The following is a 21,919-nucleotide window of genomic DNA, read 5'->3' on the forward strand; positions in this document are numbered from 1 at the left end:
GTTGCCTACTCCTGCTATAGTAGAATATAAATGAGGTTGAATGTTTCATTTCCAATAATAGTGAATATTTGACCTATAAGAGAATAGTATATTCTCCTTCAGGTTAACCTAATGGTTTGTTCAGGACTGTGAATGATAGACATATTAATGTTTTTTTAAATCAACATGAATTTTGTGTTGCTCTGTCTACACATTTGCCCGTGCAATGTACTAAGCTAAATAAGTGGCATAGCTGAGAAGCTTATATTGGGCATGCCCAACATCTGTTACACTATGTAATAATAGTCACTGTTTAGCAGACAATGGTTCTAATGGAATTGTCACACCTCTAGAAATGTCTGAAATAAGCAGCCTTATTGCCACAAAAGTCACTTAGAAGACTGGTACAAAAAACAAGAATGTAGTTCTCCCCTTATGGTAAAGAAACACAGAGACAATATGGTTACCCTTACAGCTTGCATATTTATTGAGCAAATCCTACTAAAATAGCTAAAATACATTGGGTACTTGCAGTGCATTATTATAGATCACACTGTTACAAAAGCCTGCATTTTCAACAGTACACAATTGCAACTATACATAAATGCCACAACTGCTGAGTACTGTTTCTTGCTCTATATACAGCACAGTTGATGCATCTAATCTATTGGAAAAGAAAACTTACAAGAAAGGGAATAGGGGGGACGGACGACCCTAAGCAGTGTAGTGCATGCATTGGTATTTAACAGTCAAAAGGTAAAACAGTTCAGAAAAAGGCCTGCCCTGTAAAAGGAAGAGCTAAAAGACAGAGTTATATAAAAAAATTAAGGTGGGCTTTCAGACTGTGTCTAACACAACAACATTCCATGAGTAGATGGTACTGGGGTTTTTTTCTTTTGTTTTTTCTAAATTCCCTGGGAGCAAAAACAAAAATGTAAAATCTACACTTTGATGATACCTAAATATACTCTTTTCCTTTTATATGAGTGTCTCCTTTTGAAGTTTTAAGGAAAAAAAATCACTGTTTCATCCCTACCACATCACCTATTTTATGAGGATTTTAAAAACTTGCCCCCCACCCTTTTTTTTTCAAAAAAGCCTTCCCTACCCCACCCCCAAAAGTATAAGAGACTTCCAAAGACTACTGAAAAATTATTGCTCATCTTTTTCTAAGTTATGTGGACAGGATACAGAAAGGAGACTTACTTAAATTACAGTTTTGTGATTGCTCCCACTACAGTTGCATGTCTGTGAGTGTACCCTGATCCGGAATCAGTCCCTCACCTTTACTCTGAGTAGTTACTCACCCTACAACACTGAATAAGAAAGCCACACTGAAGACACAAGGAAACAAGTCAGTCCCATCTAAAGAACAACAGTCAGGAAAACAAAGTACCAACACCTTCTCAGAACATGGAAATAAAAAATAACTCCATCAGAGCTACCTTGCCAAGGAGCATGTTTAAAGTCCAAAATAGCACCATTCATCAGTGTCTCAAATCCCGTGGCAGCATCTCAATCACTTACCACAAGGAAACCATGAGTTTCATACTACTTCTATACATCAAAAGAGTACATGGATAAAATATAGAGATATACAGACAATTGATGAAAATAAACTACTAGGCTTGTTACATCTAAATGGGGGGAAAAAAAGAGGGACTCTCAGCCTCTGCAAGAAGCAGTTAGGAATGGTGGAAATGGAGAGGCAGCAGTTTACCGGTTGCATGTCAGCGATGGAGTTTGAGTAGTGGAAGACGCTGTGGCAGAACCAGGCCTGAAGGCCCACCTGTAATGTTGGTAAACATGGATTCACAGTGTGAAATTCTGAGAGTTTTTACTTGAGTCAGAATGTTAAAAACTGTTTATATGATACACATTTATCCACTGTAATTCTCTAAAGCAAGGCTCAGAGTCCCATAGTTTCTTCTTATACTTGATGATTTACACAGAAACAATTCCCGATATATGACACCATGACCTCATCAACACCCATATACCATATGTAATACAAATGGAGGAATTATGATTAAAAAGGGTAGAGGTAATTGATTTCAATGAAATGATATCCATAGCCATTTGCTGGAGTCAGGAATGCAGCTTCAGTCTCATTGTTCTTCTTGCGATTAACTTCCTTTGGGATAGTAAGATTTCCCTGCACGGGGGAAAGAAAAATTGTTAGCTGTGCTTCTACAAAAGCTGTTAAATGCATTTCTCTCCCCCCGCCCCCATCGCCCCCTCACATCCTTGGACTTGTATAGCCTTGTAAATGTGGTTTATATATTAAACACAGTCTACTCAAATATAAATATCAGCTCCATAGAAGGAAAAGGATTGTTTAAACAACTCCAGAAGCCTTGAAGCTTCGAGTTGGAATTTTTATGTCTTTGTTTTATTTTTAGCTGGGCCAGTGTGTCCTGCAGACTCATAAGACTAAGTTAACAAAAAACACCTCTAAAGGCCAGGTGGTGGAATTCAGTCCTTGGCCCCCACAGGTTGGAGCCAGTGCAGAATCAACCCGTCCCAGGAGGAGCTGGGGGAGGGGTTGTGCTTTAGGAGCCATAATCCTTCCTTCGACTCCTCACAATGCTCAGGAAGTGCATACACTACGCTACGTTATCCTTCAAAATGGTGCAATCTGCTCCCTGACCCCAACACAGCCAGCTAATTCTGTGGGCTGGTTGCACGAAGGGTCTCTCTCCTCCTTGTCCATCTCTGGGGGGAGTATTTGGCTCTAGAGGCCTAGTAAGGAGAAGTCTCTTTGCTTTCCCAACTGCAGAGACTGCAAACCAGCCTTGTGCAGGTGGGTATAAAGAGATGGGAAGATGGGTCTGCAAATGCACCTATGCAAAAGCTGAGGGCAATTTAGGCCTAAATCTGCATGTGCACATCTTGCACATGCTGTTGGCACACAAAGAGACACTTGCATTATTAAATATGGTTCCAGATGGCTAAATACCTGATTTTTTTTCTCTCACACACACACACCCAAATGCAGGTTCTGTGTGTGTGCAAACAATGATGCATTTGAAATTTGTGGGCATACATTTACAGACTGGATTGAGGCGACTGTGAAAATCTAACTCATAATGTTTACACCAAATACATCTCAGGTAGATTGCTTCCTGATACCACTGTGCAGATACTTGTTGAAACCCATAAACTTGGAACACAGAAGATTAACATTAATGAGTTTGTCCACCAATTTTTTTTAACCCCAGGCTCCATTTTTATGCTACATGTAGTTTGGTGCACAGAAAACCTGTCTGAATTATAAAAGATCACAAAGTTAGTGTAATGTACCTTTTAAAATAGGGGTTTTTTTAGACAGCTGGTACTTACTAATGAATGCTTTTCCTGTAATACTTTACTGAAAAAAACATTTACCCTTCTCCAACAGGCCCAGAGAATGGCAATATACCATACCGACACTGAGTCTGTGCTAACAACATGGTGCAGTATTAGTGAACTATCTAGGCTGATTTTCATTAACCACATCCCAAATATTTAAACATCCCAATAATTAGGCCCCAAATCACTAAAGCATTTAAGCATGTGCTTAAAGTTAAGCATGTAATTAAGCATTTTGCTGAATAGTGATGGACTGCCAAATGGGGCCTTAAAATGGAAATCTGTAAAATTAGTAACATGACATTTGTGGGAAGAATGTTAATGGTTGTTAGAAATGACTTTAAAAATCTGTGTTTTGCTTTGCCTTTTTTTTTTTTATTAAGAGTACTAAAATGAAAACATGATTGAGCCATATCAGTTAGGAGAAGCACACTGATCAGTTTAAAAGAAAAAGATTATATTATTTTCTTAAAAGTTTACTTAAGAAATCTGAGTCCCATTCTAATATATTGACTTCTTTGAGTTCAGTCTTTTTGACAATAAAATTGCAAACTCCTGAATTAAGACATAACTCCAGCAACTGAATATACACACAAGTCTGATTATCAAAAAATGACAATAAGAGGATTTTTTTCTGGCTTCAAAGCCAATAAAGCCATAATTTATATCAGGTTTTTCATATTACATGTATCTAGCTGTGCTGAAGTTATCTATTCTGTGATTTTCCTATCATCTCTGTCCAGACTGACCTAGCTACAGGCTAAGTTCTGCTTTCAGGTACATGCATCTCCCATTGGCCTCTGTGCACAAACATCCAGGAGCAGTATTTAGTCCTATAATCGCAGTCCTTGAAGTCCTTACTCAGGTAAATACTGTCCTCTGTTCTATAGGGAGAACAAGGGGCCTTGCCTGTAGGAAATGCCATTATTGAGAAATCCTTGCTCAGCAACAGCACCATCTGTGTGCCATGGTGCTTATCTCCTTGGAGGTATGGGGGGACAGCTGATCAGGCCACTAACAGTCTGGTTGGTAGCTCAGCAGGGCTAAGCCAGACTCCCTCCCTGCCCTGACTCCACGTGGCTCCTGGAAGTGGCCGGCTGTCCTGCTCCTAAGTGCAGGGGTGTCCACAGGGGCTCTGTGCACTGCCCCCGCCCTGAGCACCGGCTCCGCAGCTCCCATTGGCCAGAAGCAACAGCCAATGGGAGCTGCAGGGGTGGCACCTGCAGACAGAGCAGCACGAGGAGCCCCCTGGCCCCTCTGCCTAGGAGCCGGACATGCGGGCCACTTCCAGGAGCCGCCTGAGGTAAGCGCTGCCCAGCCAGAGCCCGCACCCCCTCTTGCTCCCCAACCACCTGTCCCAGGTCAGAACCTCCTCCCGGAGCCCATACCCCTTATCCCCTCCCACACCCAAACTCTCTTCAGCATCCCAGACCTGAGCCCCCTCCCGCATCCTAATTCCCTCCTGGAGCCCACACCCCACACCACCTCCTGCACCCCAACACCGCTGCCCCAGCCTGGTGAAAGTGAGTGAGGGTAGGGGAGAGCAAGCGATGGAAGGAGGGGGGATGGAGTGAGTGGGGGCGGGAAAGGGGGCAGGGCAAGGGTGTTCAGTTTGGTGCAATTAGAAAGTTGGCAACCCTAGAGGGTGGTGAAGTGGATATAACTAGGTGTAAGGAGGGGCTATGTATTGATCAGAGGCTTCTGTTAGGGCATGTGCTGGGAACAGCAATGCAGCCTGGGGGACAGGAGATACTCCTGTCTCCCCTTCCCCAAGACCTCATGGAACAATCTCTGACCCAAGACTGGCTACCTGGGCTTGGCAGAGAAAGGAGAATTTTACCCTGTCCTTCCTGGAGCAGAAATGGGAGTTTTGCCTAGGAATATCAGGGTTGGAAGGGACCTCAGGAGGTCATCTAGTCCAACCCCCTGCTCAAAGCAGGAACAATCCCCAACTAAATCATCCCAGCCAGGGCTTCATCAAGCCTGACCATAAAAACATCTAAGGGTGGAGATTCCACCACCTCCCTAGGTAACCCATTCCACTGCTTCACCACCCTCCTAGTGAAAAAGTTTTTCCTAATATCCAACCTAAACCTCCCCCACTGCTACTTGAGACCAATACTCCTTGTTCTGTCATCTGGTACCACTGAGAACAGTCTAGATCCATCCTCTTTGGAACCCCCTTTCAGGTAGTTGAAAGCAGCTATAACCTCCCCCCCCTTTCTTGTCTTCTGCAGACTAAACAATCCCAGTTCTCTCAGCCTCTCCTCATAAGTCACGTGCTCCAGCCCCCTAATCATTTTTGTTGCCCTCTGCTGGACTCTTTCCAATTTTTCCACATCCTCCTTGTAGTGTGGGGCCCAAAACTGGACACAGTACTCCAGATGAGGCCTCACAAATGCCGAGTAGAGGGGAATGATCACATCCCTCGATCTGCTGGCAATGCCCCTACTTATACAGCCCAAAATGCCGTTAGCTTTCTTGGCAAGAAGGGCACACTGTTGACTCATATCCAGCTTCTCATCCTTTTCTGCAGAAGTGCTGCCTAGCCACTCAGTCCCTAGTCTGTAGCAGTGCATGGGATTCTTCCGTCCTAAGTGCAGGACTCTGCACTTGTCCTTGTTGAACCTCATCAGATTTCTTTTGGCCCAATCCTCTAACTTGTCTAGGTCCCTCTGTATCCTATCCCTACCCTCCAGCGTATCTACCACTCCTCCCACTTTAGTGTCATCTGCAAACTTGCTGAGGGTGCAGTCCACGCCATCCTCCAGATCATTAATGAAGATATTACACAAAACTGGCCCCAGGACCGACCCTTGGGGCACTCTGCTTGATACCGGCTGCCAACTAGACATGGAGCCATTGATAACTACCCGTTGAGCCCGATGATCTAGCCAGCTTTCTATCCACCTTATAGTCCATTCATCCAGCCCATACTTCTTTAATTTGCTGGCAAGAATACCGTGGGAGACCGTATCAAAAGCTTTGCTAAAGTCAAGGAATAACATGTCCACTGCTTTCCCCTCATCCACAGAACCAGTTATCTCATCATAGGAAAGAACTTCAGAATTAAGTGTGGCTTGTTGAGCTCCAGTGACTAAACACACACTCTCTTCCATTTAACAGAAAACCCAACTGCACTAATATTTTTGCTTTTTTTGTTGACTAATTTGTTACTTATGTATCATTACAAGATATGGGGGAAAAACTAGAAACTTACACATGCAAACACACACAGAGACCAAAGATCTGGGCATGTTTCCAGAAGCTTTGTGTTGGGCAGTTCCTTTTCAGCTGTGAAAACAATCTCAGTCCTGAAAATCTGCCATATAATCATAAAATAGAAAATCCCATGTGACCCTTCTGGGTCTGGAAATACATCCTCTCTATTTAATATAGCCCTGTATACTTGCTACTTCCATGAGAAAGAAAGGGTCTTTTTATCTGCAATTATGAATTCAAAAATCTGTTCACTTTATTATTATTCTTTCATTATTTCAGGCTGTTTGGGATTAGTAAAGAGTTCATAAAGCTATTAAATTGAAGATGATGACCGACTAACTTTATAAACCTGATTCAAGAATTAGATTCCAAACACACTTTGTTTCTGTTTAATCTCATACTGTGCAAGAAGACAGGCTGTACATATCAATATTCACTTTAGTTTTGAGACTTCATTATCAAAACAAACTTGGAGATAGTTCTAAATATTGATTTCCCCCCAAGTAGACAAAAATATCTTTTGAAGCTCTAGATAAAGCTAGTGCAAATGCACCCCAGTAGAAAAGCAGGGACACAATAGAGTTAAGATGGAAAATAAATAAAATGTAATCGTTCTGGCTATCTCCAAACCCGTAAGCAATTTTGGTAACATTTTTAAGGCTATGTTTCCAGATTGCAGGCGCTGAATAAGAACTCCAGTTATTCACAAGTCCAGAGGCAATGAAAGGATTGTTTCAACCTTGTGCTGCAGGACCAACCTGTATAAATGTGAATAGAGGTTTGGGACAATAACGTTCACAACAAAGATTGCCAACTAAGACAGTATGAGTACAACAGTTGTGTGATCTGCAACGGCTTTCTATTAGAGTTTAGAAACTACTAAATTCATTTCATTGAGAAACAAGGTGGGTGAGGTAATATCTTTTTAATTGGACAAACTTCTGTTAGTGAGAGAGACAAGTCTTCAAGCTTAAACAGATGATATTTCACCCACCTTGTCTCTCTAATGTCCTGGCACTGACCTGGCTACAGCAACACTGCATAAATTCATTTCATGTAAATGTGGCCAAGCTATGAAAAAGTAGATCTTCACGTACCAACTCCATCTTAACCTAGCACTGCTACTGGCCTGCTTGATGAACTTTTGACAGTATTTTGAGTGCCAATAATGGTAACGTCTGTCCCTGAACTAGCTCACTGCCACATATCTTAACTTAAAAAGATGCAAGCTCACACATAAGGACAGTCTGCAAATCTTATAAGTGGAAGGGAAGTCTAATGAATCGTATACTTTCCTTTAAAAAGTACGGAAATTGTGCTATTATCCAGATGGGACAGCAGAGTTTTGTTCACAGGGAATTCTCAGTCTAGATTGTAACAAACATAATCTAAACAGTTTTCCATTTTGCTTACTTGCCAACTTTACTGCCAGATTTTGAGTCATTAGCAAACAAGGATATGGGAATGAAACAAATATGTTCTCTGGTTTTGAATAACTGTTTCATTTTGCTACTCAAATTTCTTATCCAATTATGGGTTTACCACACCAGTAACAGAGTAAAATCACTTAAATCCTGCCAGATATACCACACTTTCTGCATTTGTGTTAACATACTTACTGATTCTCAAACACAACTTTAGTCAAACTATGCAACTTTCATTTAAGGCAGGTAAAACATGAGTGCAAAACCCTGACAGATGCAGAAAGAAATTTTCTCCTCTTTTATTATAGCTTATATCCACTTCAGATAGTTGAATCTTTCTTTTAATAATTTGCTATTCCAACTTTACCAACACCAAGCATTAAAAATACCTCATGAGACTAGCTTAAAAAACATGAGACTTTAATAAATTTTGGGTTCTTTTTACTTGCCTTCTGGTTTTCAAGCTATTCTCTGCAACGATGAGGGGTAAAACTTCTTTATTTTTAAATGAAAGCTGAAATTCTCATGTAATTACCTGACTCAGAGTTGGGGCTTTACAAAAAACACTGAATATCGTGACTCACGATAAAACTATAAGAGTTGGCAACAGTTTAAGCCACGTTGCACAACCTTTTTTGAATCGTCCCCCACCTTAGCGTTATTTTTTTCCATGGAGCCCCACCCCCTCCAATAGTGAGAGAGCCAAATTGGAGTGATGTTGTGACCCCATGTGCCAGGTTGCAACACCACTCACTCAAATTTGGCCTGGCTGCCCTTCTGTCATGATGGAGGGGCAGCTGGGCCAAATCTGAGTGAGTGGCGTTGCAACCTGGCATTTGGACCCTCCTCCCCTGCAATTTTATTATAACTACTGAATTATTAGAATGCTTTTTGCATGCTATCACTATGCCCCATCTCACCCTGATTGAGAACCTTTGGTTTAAATCATCTTAAATTAAACCTAATGAATAAGGCTAAGATTTTGTCATGATTATTTTTAGTTAAAGTCATGCACAGGTCATGGGCAATAAACAAAAATTCACGGAAGCCATGATCTGTCTGTGACTTTTGCTGCTGTGGCTCCATGGTTTCCCCTGCCACATGGTGGCCGGGAGCTGCAGGGTTCTCTCCGTCTCACCCTCCCTCCCCCCCGCCCCCACTAGAAACCTGCAGGGTGACCCTGAGGAGGCTGTGACCTGTTGCTGGAAACCTGCTGGCTGAGATGGCTGTTGCCTGTTGTTGGAACCCTGCTGGGGCCCCATTGGCTGCCAGCTCCAGTCCCGCACACCCAGGGGCTGAAGCAGAAAATGTCAGGGAGGTCTCTGGAAGTCACAGCTTCCGTGACATAAACATAGCCTTACTAATGCAAGCTCTATACAAATATGGGATTGTGAAAGTTCAAGCTTAGTAAATTGTATATCTTTATATGAGAGAAAATGAGTAAAGGATAATTATGGAAATAGCCTTACCTTAGGAAATCCTCCATCCCCTTGGCTAGTTGGGAAGAGTTCCTGGCTGACCCAAATTGTTAACCTTGGCTGATACACCTGTCAGAACATAAATGTATACATTTATGTTGTATTAAGGAGAGAAGTTTACCATGCCATCGCATGACATTCATGTGACACGTTTCATTAGTACAACACTGAAACTGAACTTCTGGAAGTCTTGCCTCGGAGACAGAAGAGCCAGATTCTGTTCTGTTACACCACTGTAAATCCAAGGAACTCCACTGAAGTGAGTGTAAATTTGGAGTAAAGGAGAATCTGCCCCTAGAGTACCTTAAATATATTGTATGTATCGCTTTGCGTAGAAGATGATGTTCCATTAATCACTCCAACTGTGTTCTTTTGGGGGGGGGAGGAGCAGCGAAAGAATGGAGACACCAAAAGATATGATACCCATAACAGTAATATGGCTTTATTGGCATTTGGCTAAAGCAACTGTGTACATGAATTTCCTGCAAATGAAAGCCTATAGCATCATTCATCACATGCTATGTGGTGCACCTCTCTTCCCCCTAGCCATGTGGGCTTGGGGAAGAAAAATTCCGGGGAGCAGGCAGCCCTGGGATCTAGAGAAAGTCTTAAGCTAGCAGGTGCAAAGAGCAAGATGCAATCTCAGCAGCTATTGCTCATAACATCAGACTGCTTTTTAGTTTTTATTCTGGTCCCCTATCCTGTACTGATTGGCCATTTGATACACCCCTTTAGCCCCTTCTCAGTTGGTCCACAGACACTACTGTGATATAAGTAAGAACAATTAGGGTCATATCCTGATCGAAGGTACTTCTCATGATTTATAGAGACTTCTCCAGCCAAGCTCTCACATTATGGAAAATTCTATAGAATTTAACAAGAATGAAATTGTTAGGGTTCTATAGTAAGTTATTGAATAAGATACAGGTTTTTAAAGAATTGAGATCTCTTTGATAATGTTTTTAGGACCTTCCACAGAAGGAAAATAATTCTGGGTGCAATTCTGTAAGCTGCTGGGTAAAAACTACAGAAGGTTATCAGTTTCTCTTAAATTGTATCAGATTCTTTGTGTGACCCCAAAGGGGTGTGTGTGTGTGTGCGCGCCAGCCATATACATACACCAACCCTATTTCCCTCTGCCTTCACATCATGTTATGTCCTTTCACAATGTCTCTGGTGGAGATCCAACAGAGTGGTGGCTCTAGGACGTCCTTAAGGAGAAGGAATTGGAATGACTAACACCCATACTGTGCTCCTACTCTTTTCCAAACATGTGCATCAACATCTAGACTTTGGCCCTGCAACAGCCAAAAATTACTCCAGAAAGACTATTTAAAGAAGATTATTACATTTCTTGGTGACTGAGGATGCGTAGTGGAAACGCACCTTCAGTAAATTCTTTGAAAATGCACTGCTGATTGTGACTTGCTGCTTTTGGGGCTAACCGACCAAGGACTTGGTATACTTCAGTGTCCGCAAGGGAAATTTTAGAGACTAAAGGAAGTCTGATTTAACAAGAGAGCATACCATAAATTAAGGGATGGAGAACAAGCCTGCTTTATCTTACTTTCTTCTGTTTAGTTACTTTTCCTGTTACATCCTCCTACTGCTCCTTTAACATATAAATCACTCATTCTGCACACAGACTGAATGTGAAATAGTTTCAAAGATCACTACTTTATCACCTACACTCATTTATACCTGTTTGATTAAAAAAAACACTCAAACTGTAATTTACATCACCATGTAAGTCATGGGTAAATTTGGCCCTATTCATTCATTCAACATCATATGCATATTAAAACCAGAGTTACATTTCTATTATTTTGTGAGGTCACATATTTAAGATTATTACTTAATAATTATAATGGAAATAGATATACCTTAATGAAATTATCAAAGAATTTTTTAAAGAAACTTTCCTATAGAAAATTCTGAACTTTTTTGCAAAGTGGAAGGGGGAGAAGTAAAGGTGTTTAGGCACAAATCCTAAAGCAGTTCCTGCTCTGATAAAATTCTCTGATTTCAGAGCAGTACAATGTTTACTGATTAAAGCATCAGACCAAGCAGTGACATTTAGTTCTAGTTTAAGCTTTGATTCACTGTATGCCAAATTACTTGATATCTCTATGCATCTGTAAAATGAGGATAATTAATGTCCATCACACTGGTATTGTAATCAGTTAATGTTCATGTTGGTGCTTCTGAGATCCTCAAATGGAAGGCACCATGTAAGCATCAAGTGCTAGTATTATTATTTGGTTTGACAACTGTGTTGTTCTTGGAGACCTGACAAAACTGTATTGATTTCAAAATACACAATGCCCTGCACTATTATGGCATCTTCCACTGAAGAATCTTAAAATGCTTTATAAATGTTAAGGTGAAATTCATCCCCATGCAGACCCCCCTATGGAACTGGAGGCTTTTGCTGGCCTTCTGCACAGGAGTGAGTTTCACCCATCAATGAATCAATCTCACGGCATCCATGTGATGCAGAGGTATATGGTATTTTACTATTTGTGACTGCTGCCTCATGAGCTCGTTCTTTACATGGATTTTGTGTGTCAACCCAAGACCAAATGTATGCAGTGGAGAGTACAAAAGGAGACAATCAGGGATGAGTAAATCATTAAGCAGTCAAAATTGAAGCAAGAACTCTTAATCCCCAGTACTGTCACAGTGCAAAAGGAAAGGAAGAGCCCTAAGATTTGTTGTTACTGTTGTCATTTTGAAAGCAGTTATTCAAGTGGAAGAAAGGTGGGGATCTTCTTTTAGATTTTTTTTGTATGACTTGACAGTTGTGTATAATATAACCCCCTGAAACATACCTTTGTTACAGAAACATCAGTAAAGGCTTCACCACAATCTGGCTGGAATAACAGTACTGTCATAATGCTCTTGGTAAAAAATGCTGTATACATCTCACAGCCTCATTCTGTCTACTGCATGATAACCATGGTCAGTCCTACATCTCTGTTCTGAGTGCATCCTTCTTTGTAGTTGGCAGCCCTTGCTCTACATACTCTCCATGGGTCTCCATTCCATTATAAGTTATCTCAATTTTCCATGTTTAAATTTTCCATGTTTTAAAAGGGACAATTTCACAGAGCTGAAAAAAACAATTATGAGCCAGATCACATAGGAGAAAATTTTTTAAAAGAAAAACGTGAATGATAATTGGGAATTGTTTAAGAACACTTTATTAGATGACCACCTCTCCCCCACCCCCAAAAAAAGGTCATATTGGTTAAAAAGTGAACCTAGTTAGAGGGGAAGTGAGGGCAGCTATAAAATAAAAAATAACAAATGGAAAAAAGGGGAAGTTGATAGTAATGAATATGAATCAGAAGCTAGAAACTATAATACACTGATAAGGGAAACAAAGGGACAAAAGGATAAATCTATGGTCAGCAGACTTAAAGACGATAAGAAGGAGTTTAAGTATATTAGGAACCAAAAGAATCCTAACAATGGTAATGGTCCATTACTAGATGGAAATGGGAAGAAATTATCAATAATAATCCAGAAAAGGCAGAAGTGTTCCATGAATATCTGTTCTATATTTGAGGAAAAAAGATGATGTCATCACATGATAAAACTCTTTACATTTCACTAGTATCTAGGGAGGATATTAAACAGCAGCTATTAAAGTTAGACATGTCTAAATCAGCTGGTCCAATTTGAATTCAAGAGTTTAATGCTGGACCATTAATGCTGACGTTCAGTAAATCTTGGAACACTGGAAAAGTTCCAGAAAACTGGAAGAAAGCTAACATTGTACCGATATTTAAAAAGGGTAATTGGTATGACCATTATAGGTCTGTCAGTCTGACACTGATCCTGGGCAAGACAATAGACCAGCTGATATGGGACTCGCAGTAAAAATGTAAAGGAGATAATATAATTAATGCAAATCAAAATGGGTTTATGGAAAATCGTTTGATAGGATCTAACTTGATATATTTTTGATGAGATTACAAGTTTGGTTGATAAAGGTAATAAGTGTTGATGTAATATTCTTATACTAAGGCATCTGACTTGGTACCACATGACATCTTCATTTTTTTTAAAAAAAAACCTAGAATGATATAAAATCTACTTGGAACATATTAAATGGATAAAAAAGCTAACTGATAGGTCTCAAAATGTAACTGTAAAAGGGAATCATCATTAAATGGGTGTGTTTCTAGTAGGTCTCTCAGGGATTGGTTCTTGGCTTCTATGCTATTTAACACTTTTATCAATGACCTGGAAGAAATCATAAAATCATCAAGTTTCCAGATAAATTGGGGGAGTGGCCTATAATGATTAGGACAGGTAACTGATAACAGAGCAATCTGGACTCCTTGGTAAGCTGGGCACAAGCAAATAATGTTTTTAATATGACTAAATGTATACATCTAGTAACTAAGAATGCTGGCTATACTTGCAGTATGGGTGACTCTATCCTGGAAAGCAGTGACTCTGAAAACAGTTTTGGGGTAATGGTGGATAATCAGCTGACCATGATATCCCAGTATACATTGTGGCCAACAGGGCTAACACAATCCTGGGATGCATAAACGAAGGAATCTTGAGTAGGAGCAAAGAGATTATTTTACCACTGCATTTGGCACTGCTGTGACCGCTGCTTGAATACTGTGTCCAGTTCTGGTCTCCACAATTCAAAAAGAATATTGATAGGAGAAGGTTCAGAGAACAGCCAAAAGAATGAGTAAAAGATCAGAAAACATGCCTTATGGGATAGACTCAAGGAATTCAAATTATTTAACTTAACACAGAGAAGGTTAAGGATTGACTTGAATACAGTCAATAAGTACCTACAAGGGAACAAATATTTGATCTAGCAGAGAAAGGTACAACACGATCCAATGACTAGAAGTTGAAGCTAGACAAATACAGACTGGAAATAAGGTATAATTTTTTTTAACAGAGAAGGTAATTAAGGCCCCCTATTACATGGGTGCATCAAGTCTGTTCTGATGTTGAATGTTTGGCCTGTCAAGCCCTTGCAGCCACACAGGAATGGACCAAATGGCGAACAATTGCTACGGCCAACTGTTCGGCTAAGCGTTGAAGAAGGCAGGTAATCAATCACTGGAACAATTTACCAAGGGTCATGGTGGATTTTCCATTGCTGGCAATTTTTAAAATATAGAATGTTTTTCAAAAGATATATGCTCTAGGAATTATTTTGGGGGAAGTTCTACAGTGTGTGTTGTACAGGAGCTCATATTAGATGGTCACAGTGGTCCCTTCTTGCCTGGAATCTATGAATCTGTATTCTTCTCTTCCAGTTTTATTAGCCAGTTGCCACTTTAGATTCTTCAGTTTCCAAAAATGCCTTTCCACTTGATTTGTTTTCCTACTTTTGTTTCTTGTATTGTGTGTTCAAAACATCAAGCATTCCAGTCTTTAGTGTCCAACTCCTAGTTTTTAATCCTCTCTTCTAGATGAGTTCCCATATTTGTTCCATATGTCACAGCTGGCAATGCTCAGACTGATCGCTCTTCAATATACTTGTCAGTCTCCCCAGCAGTTTTTTGACTCTTCACTTTATTTTTCTGGTTGGCTGAGGCACACTTATTAGTTGTTGATTTCTTCCATTTCAGTGTTCTGTGCTTATGCACTGAAATGTTTCCCCCTCAGTGCAACACACGAGGAAAAATCACATAAAATTGCTCATTTATAATAATCAGTACACTGCAGGTTCCTTCTGTCTTCATTCAAAAATCTTGAACAAGCTATGGATAGCCTCAACTATGCATCTGAAGATGGAAAGCCAAGGGGAGATAAGCCCAATTCAGAGTTTGCCCCAATACATTCAGCAATGAACAATAGTGTCTACCAATTCACAAAGAAAAACACAACTTTTCTTTAAAAGTAAAATTTTGTAATTTGCTAATGCTGAAATGATGTCACATAACAGCTTCCCCTGAAACAGTGCTTCTCATCTTTATTTCGAGATTTAGCCTTAAAAATCATAGCCATCAAATATATGCCAAAGAATGGTAATGGTTTGTTCTAACCAGACAGGGCAGTTTGGACTTCTAAACAACCTTATGATGAAACAGAATAAAATCCTGGGCAAAACTCATCCTAAGAGAGAGATTCTCGTGCTATGTTCTGCAGAGCACTTGTCGATTGTCTTCAGAGAGCCACCAGTAACTGATCACTGGTTCATCCTCATCTCCACCTGCTCCTGCAAATATCCAAGCTCTTCACCACAGAGGAGTCAGCGTAGATGTCCCTATTAGTGACAGCCTCTAGAGATTGAGGAGGAAAAGATGGGAACTGCTAGAGTCAGTGCCACAAACAGGAGTAGAGCTGCCAGTCAACAGCAGGGACAACTGTCCAGCTATGGAGCTAGGCAGTATACCCAGGAGAGCTGAGGAAGATGATGACCAGGTGGCTGGGCAGCATGTTCAGGAAAAAAAAGCAGCCAAGCAAAAAGGGAAGCAAGTGCAGGAGGAGAAGGGGACCAGGCAGCAAAGTAGTACATATTGGGAAGTAGGGGGAGAGGAACAGAACCAGTGGGAGGAGATGAAATGAAGAACAAGGACAGTGGCATTAACTTTTCTCCAAAAAAGCACAAAATGCATCAGATTAAAGACAGAAAAATAAATTGAACACTTTCTTAATATTATCTTTGCCATGTAAGCCACTGCTGCTGTTCTCTTAGGTATATGATTGATTACAAATGGTAGGGGAGATGATTCATGCAATCCAGAATGGGAAGAGAAGTGGAACAGGAGACTCCTATTCTCTGAAGATGTGGCCCACACTATGTAAATGTTTGAAAATGCCTATCCTACAATTAGGAGTGTTCTAATATATCTTATCGCAGTATGTATTTCTCTCTACATTAAGCCCCAATTCACCTCCTCAGTGCCACTAGGGATCTCTTTGGTCTGGAGGGAAGAATACTTCTCAGTCCCCAATCCGTAACTGCTATTCCATCATAAGGGCTGGAATAGCTTCTGTGTTCCTCCGTCTGCAGTGGACTGCCTGGTGGATCCACGTAGTGGCAGAGCCACCAACTCTGCCCTAGCCCCTACACTCATACCTGTGATAGTACATCCAGTCTCCCCCACAACAGTGGTTTTCAAACTAGGGTCACCGCTTGTTCAGGGAAAGCCCCTGGAAGGCCGGGCTGGTTTGTTTACCTGCCGCGTCCGCAGGTTCGGCTGATCGTGGCTCCCACTGGCCACGGTTCGTCACTCCAGGCCAATGGGGGCTGCGGGAAGGGCGGCCAGCACATCCCCTGGCCCACGCCACTTCCTGCAGCCCCCATTGGCCTGGAGCGGCGAACCGCGGCCAGTGGGAGCCGCGATCGGCTGAACCTGCGGACACGGCAGATAAACAAACCGGCCCGGCCTGCCAGGGGCTTTCCCTGAACAAACGGCGGCCCTAGTTTGAGAACCACTGCCCTACACAACAGGGCTCCATGGTTCATCAGAAATGCACACACCTTTCACGGGCTCCCCAGATCTCACCACTGTAGATGTTTGCTAAATGGCATTATGTAAGCTCCAGCACATTCTGAAATTCAAAGTGTTTCTTTTATCCTCAAATGAATAAGATCCTCTTCTGCAGAAAACCAGTGCTCTGTAATGCAGAATTGCACAAGTGCGTCCTTGCAAGCAACTTACTCTTCTGTGATCTCCTCTTTCATGGGGAGACATTCACAAATGGACACCCAAACAGGATGCCTAAATCCTATATTTGGACACAGTTTGGCATTTACTTTACACAAACTAAGTGCCAATGCGATTTTCCAAATGTGCTATTTGGTGTTCTTCTATGATGTGTACTTTAGAAAATTAAGCCTATTGCCAAATACAAAATACAATGTGCTAGGGAAAAAAATTCTTCAGAAAGGCATTTTAATCATTCTATAATTCTGATAATTTCAACAATGTTGAAATGACTATCTTACATATTTTTAATTTGTCATTAAAATGCATGGCCCAACAGTCTGGTCTGCCTCTATACAGATAAAATTCAGAGTTATCCATAGGTATAGTGACGTGTAGAAAATGTACTTTCATAAAGCTCATGTGACTTTGATGGCATCTTTTGCTAATGTCTGTGGAGCAGAGTGCCTGAGGGCTCTGTTACATGAGTTGCTAATACAGTGGTTCTCAAACTTTTGTATTGGTGACCCCTTTTGACCCCCCCCCATACATGAAAAACACTTTTTAAAATATATTTAACACTATTATAAATGCAGGAGGCAAAGCGGGGTGTGGGATGGATGGAGGCTGACAGCTCATGACCCCCCATGTAATAACCTCACGACCCCCTGAGGGGTCCTGACCTCCAGTTTGAGAACCCCTGTGCTAATGGATATCTATGTAATTTGACTTTACATAATCTGATGCTTTGTTGGTCAATAAGATTCTATGCAACAAATTTAATACATGTGTGGCCCTTTTATGACTGCAAAAAGAGTTGATACCCACGCCTATATATGTTCCTTGCATAAAACTGGGTGACTTCATTACAGTAGCAAGTGTCTAGCTTGCATAACTAAGATGTGGGTGAAACAGATAGGCTTCACATTCTCTCCACCGACTGGGCAACAACAAAAAGAGTATGTGCTTTTTGAATATACCCTTTGTCATGCTCCAAAAAGGGCTACTGGAACGTACTGCAGTCCATGTATTACTGGTCACAGAAGGAATTGCAAATGTCACTCTGCTGTCACTGATGTGGCAGTGGAAAAGATTATTTAGTGTCTACTAGACATTGGGGCATCGATGAGGACTAACTAACAAAGGCTCAATTCTGATGAGACTGGGATAATGTTGGTAAATTGGGGGAGGAGCCAGAAGAACTGGCAAGTATTCTATAACATCCCTGAATGAACTAGTGCATCTGCCAGAATGTCACTATGGTTTGTATGGTGTAGTTGGCACCAAACCTACTATTGTACGTGAAGGTGGTAGCTATAGAACAGAAGGCATTTTTCCATCTGCATTTGTTGAGGAAAGTGAAGCCATTTCATTTGGATGCTAACCTTACTACACTTATTCTTTTTGTTACCATCAGACTGATGTAAAGCACTCCCATATGAGACTCCATTTTGAGAGCACTCCAACTGAAGGTGATGCAGTACTACAGGAAGTGCACTGGCTACTGGGTGGAATTCAAAGTACTGATTATACCTGTAAAGATCTATAGCGTTCAGGACTCTGTTTCTTGCGAGAGTGCCTCTCTCCTCGTGCCACAGTTGAGATCGGCTGAGATACTCAAACTAGAGTTTTTCCTGTAATCAGGAGAGAGCTGCTGGTAAGGAGTTTCCTCACAAGACCCCAGAACTTGTGAACTCCTCTCCCACTTGGTTTGACATATTCTCAATTTGTTAACCCCCTAGTCATATTGCCAGGTCATCTCTTCACCCATGCATCTGGGGAGGAGGTAGGTTGAGGATAGTTTTTACACACTATTAGGATTACTGGATGGTGAGGGGGCGAGGGGAGTTTTCCTTTGATAGAACTTAGAGTCCATTATTTGTTGAAGAGAATACTATAAGACTGATATGGCACCCCGTGAAGAAGAGGCACACCCTTTTAAGAAACTGAAAGAACAGAGCCAATGGCATAGTAAATGAGTCTTTCAGGGATCACTGCCATAGAGTCACAGAGTTTAAGGCCAGAAGGGACCACCAGATCACCTAGTCTAATGCCCTGTTCACAGGCCACCAGCACCCCCCAGCCATCCACACACTAAATCCGACAACCAAACTATTACAACTTGCAGGAAACTAAATTATTATGTGCCACAGGCAGAGAATAGGAGGGACTGAGGTCCAACAATTCCCAAAGCCCCTGCAGTGGCAGGGAATTTAGTGAAAACCAGATAATCCTGGCAAGTGACCCACATTCCATGATGCAGAGAGGCAAAGAAACCCAAGGTCACTGCCACTCTGATCAGGGAAAAATTCCTTCCCCACACCTGATATGGCAATTCCTATGTTATTCTCAATGCTGGGGTCATGAATCGGTGTCGTGGGGGTCATGACCACCCTTTCTTTCCCATATTATTAAATGGGAAAGTAGTCATGACTGCAGTCCAATTAAATGGGAAAGGAGATCCCTGTATGGAAAAGATTGAGATCCACAACTCAAGATCAATTAAAACTACAATGTCATCTAAAACCTACACACCTATGTTGCAGCATCTGTATAAGGCAGAAATTGCATAAGTGTTCAGAGATGCTGATTAATAGGGTACTATAAAAACACAGAGAACTTGTAGTCAGCATACAGCCTGAGATTAGTATTTCAGGAACAGATATACAAAGATATAAAAGTAAAAAAAAAAAAAAAAAAATGTTCCAGCACAGAGTAAGAAAAAAGACTTACAACAGTCCAGCTGTTAACATGAAGCAAATACTGTAGGCTTCCCACAGCAACTCTGATTCATATTATAATATTTTCATTTCTTGGCACATTTCTGTGGTTATTGCATATGTGAAGGCTTGACTTAAGCAGCAAGAAAATCAGAGTTGAGCCCTAAGCCACATGAGTGGATCACTCCTAAACATTTTCTTAGGCATCTTAGTTCCTCATAATCCTAAATTTTATTGTTTTCCAGCACAATCATGTGAGACACCACACATCATACCTAAAGTCTTAGTAAATTAGTAAAAAAGGAAGCCATCAAGCCAAGAACTTTAGAGTAAAATCAGTGTACCAAGTTGATATTGCATCTTGCCTGGAGTTGGTCTCAATTTGTAATGGGGAGCTTATTATTAACTTAAGACACAGAAACTAAGTTTAAACGTAAAACTTCAACTTAAAAAAAAATTTCTCAAATTCTTTGCAATAAATTTTTTTTAAAAAGGCAATAATATTGGAACAAAGCCAGGGCCGAGCACAGTTGAGCATCACCGCACAGACAGGGGTACAATGTTGTTTACTTCTACCCCTTTTCACAGCAGAAGGGTTTAGGTAATAGTGCAAAGAACCTTTTTCCTCATTCACCTCAAGAAATATGTAAATTGAGAATCCTCATACCATTACAACAAGGAATAGGTTACTATTGGGGGAATTCTGCACCACTGCAATGCAGAATTTTGCAGAAATTAACATGAGTGCATAATTTCCTTTTCCCCCATAGAAATGGGCTGTAGTGCTGCTAGTTGCCACTAGTGGCTGCTGTACCTGGCAGAGCCCAGCTTGCACATAGAATACAGTGCTGAGGGGAGGGGGAGGGAACTAGAGGGTTCCTGGCAGCTGCAGTTCCCAGCATGCCCCAAGGGAAGGAGAGGGCAGCGCACAGGAAACTCCATGCAAGCCTGGGACCCAGCATCAGGGTGTCTCTCCCTCTGGATCCCTGGGCTCTGGCGGGGAGGGCGTACAGCTATCCAGGCAAGGGAGGGCCTGTGGCTGGGCTCCCAGGGGAGGGGGGAAAGAGGGTTCAGGTGTATTGGCTGTGGGGCCCGTGGCTGGGCTGTGGGGGGAAGGGTTGTGGGTGCCTAACCCCCCCCCCCCTCCAGTTGGGCTCTGGGGAAGTAGGGGGCACAGAAACAGGAACTGGGTTGTCATAGGGGGGTTCTTTAACTCTCTACTCCTGGGGGAATTTTTGTGTGTGTCCTGGGGTGGGGGGGCATGGCTGGGCTCTGGAGGGGAGGGGGTTGTGGGTGTCAACAGGTATTTTGAAATAAATTACCAAAATAATTGAAACTAGCATGATTATGTAGTGTTATTTTGACAAATAAAATTTGCAGAATTTTAAAATATTGTGCGCAGAATTTTTAATTTTTTGGCGCAGAATGCCCTCAGGAGTAATAGGTTTAACCAATGTGTCAGAGCCCTAAAACTGTCACCCATTCCTTCACTCTAACGTATCTTTCCCCTTATATAACGCCCTCATATTTATAAGCAACAACTATTGAGGACACTATGTTCTGTCTTTCTTCTATAACATTTGCAAAACATTTGTAATAGAGCAGGAACAGAGCTACATAATCAGCCACAAAGAGGTGGTAAAGTGAAACAGTTGTTCCCCACTCCCAGTTCCTATGGCCTGAGAGCAGCATCTTTCAAATGCTGCCCAGATCTAGCCTTCAGAGAAGCAGCAGTCTAGATGTCTCTCACACACATATTGTACCATTTATCGGACAACTTCAGTATGCACATTCTCGTTAACCTGCTTATCTGGCTTCTTCCAGGACTCTTAACAAAAAAGAAAGCATAAAAAGTTATTACTTTCTTTCTATTTTTCCCTAAACCATGGCTGAAAAAAATCCTAATCTCCAGCAGGCACACAAGAGTTCACATACTACTGAGCAGTTGGAATTCTTGGGTCCAAGCTGCTGTGCCAGATTTTTTTTTCCTCCTGTGATAAAGATCAACAACTGCTCTGAATACAAAAGACTCCAGCTTTTGATGAGTTGCAGGTCATTTCAGAGTATTCCACCCGAGATGTGGGATAAAGGAGTGCTGAAAGAAT

The 21,919-nt window shown here is 41.4% G+C and overlaps 1 protein-coding gene across 1 annotated transcript in view; it reads right to left on the bottom strand.

Annotated features, from left to right (window-relative positions):
• Positions 1–442: 442 nt before the first annotated feature.
• NREP (neuronal regeneration related protein) overlaps positions 443–21,919 on the bottom strand; it is a 35,399-nt gene continuing 13,922 nt past the window's right edge. Inside the window, exons 2-4 of the mRNA XM_029910888.1 lie at positions 12,286–12,566; positions 9,446–9,523; positions 443–2,134 (exon numbers count right to left, since the gene is read on the bottom strand). Of these exons, the coding sequence (XP_029766748.1) occupies positions 2,009–2,134; positions 9,446–9,523; positions 12,286–12,378 (297 nt within the window). The 5' untranslated portion in view covers positions 12,379–12,566 and the 3' untranslated portion in view covers positions 443–2,008. The remainder of the gene's footprint in view (positions 2,135–9,445; positions 9,524–12,285; positions 12,567–21,919) is intronic.

Source organism: Terrapene carolina, unplaced genomic scaffold (assembly GCF_002925995.2).
Source record: "Terrapene carolina triunguis isolate 2854851 unplaced genomic scaffold, T_m_triunguis-2.0 Scaffold69, whole genome shotgun sequence".
Taxonomy (NCBI): domain Eukaryota; kingdom Metazoa; phylum Chordata; order Testudines; family Emydidae; genus Terrapene; species Terrapene triunguis.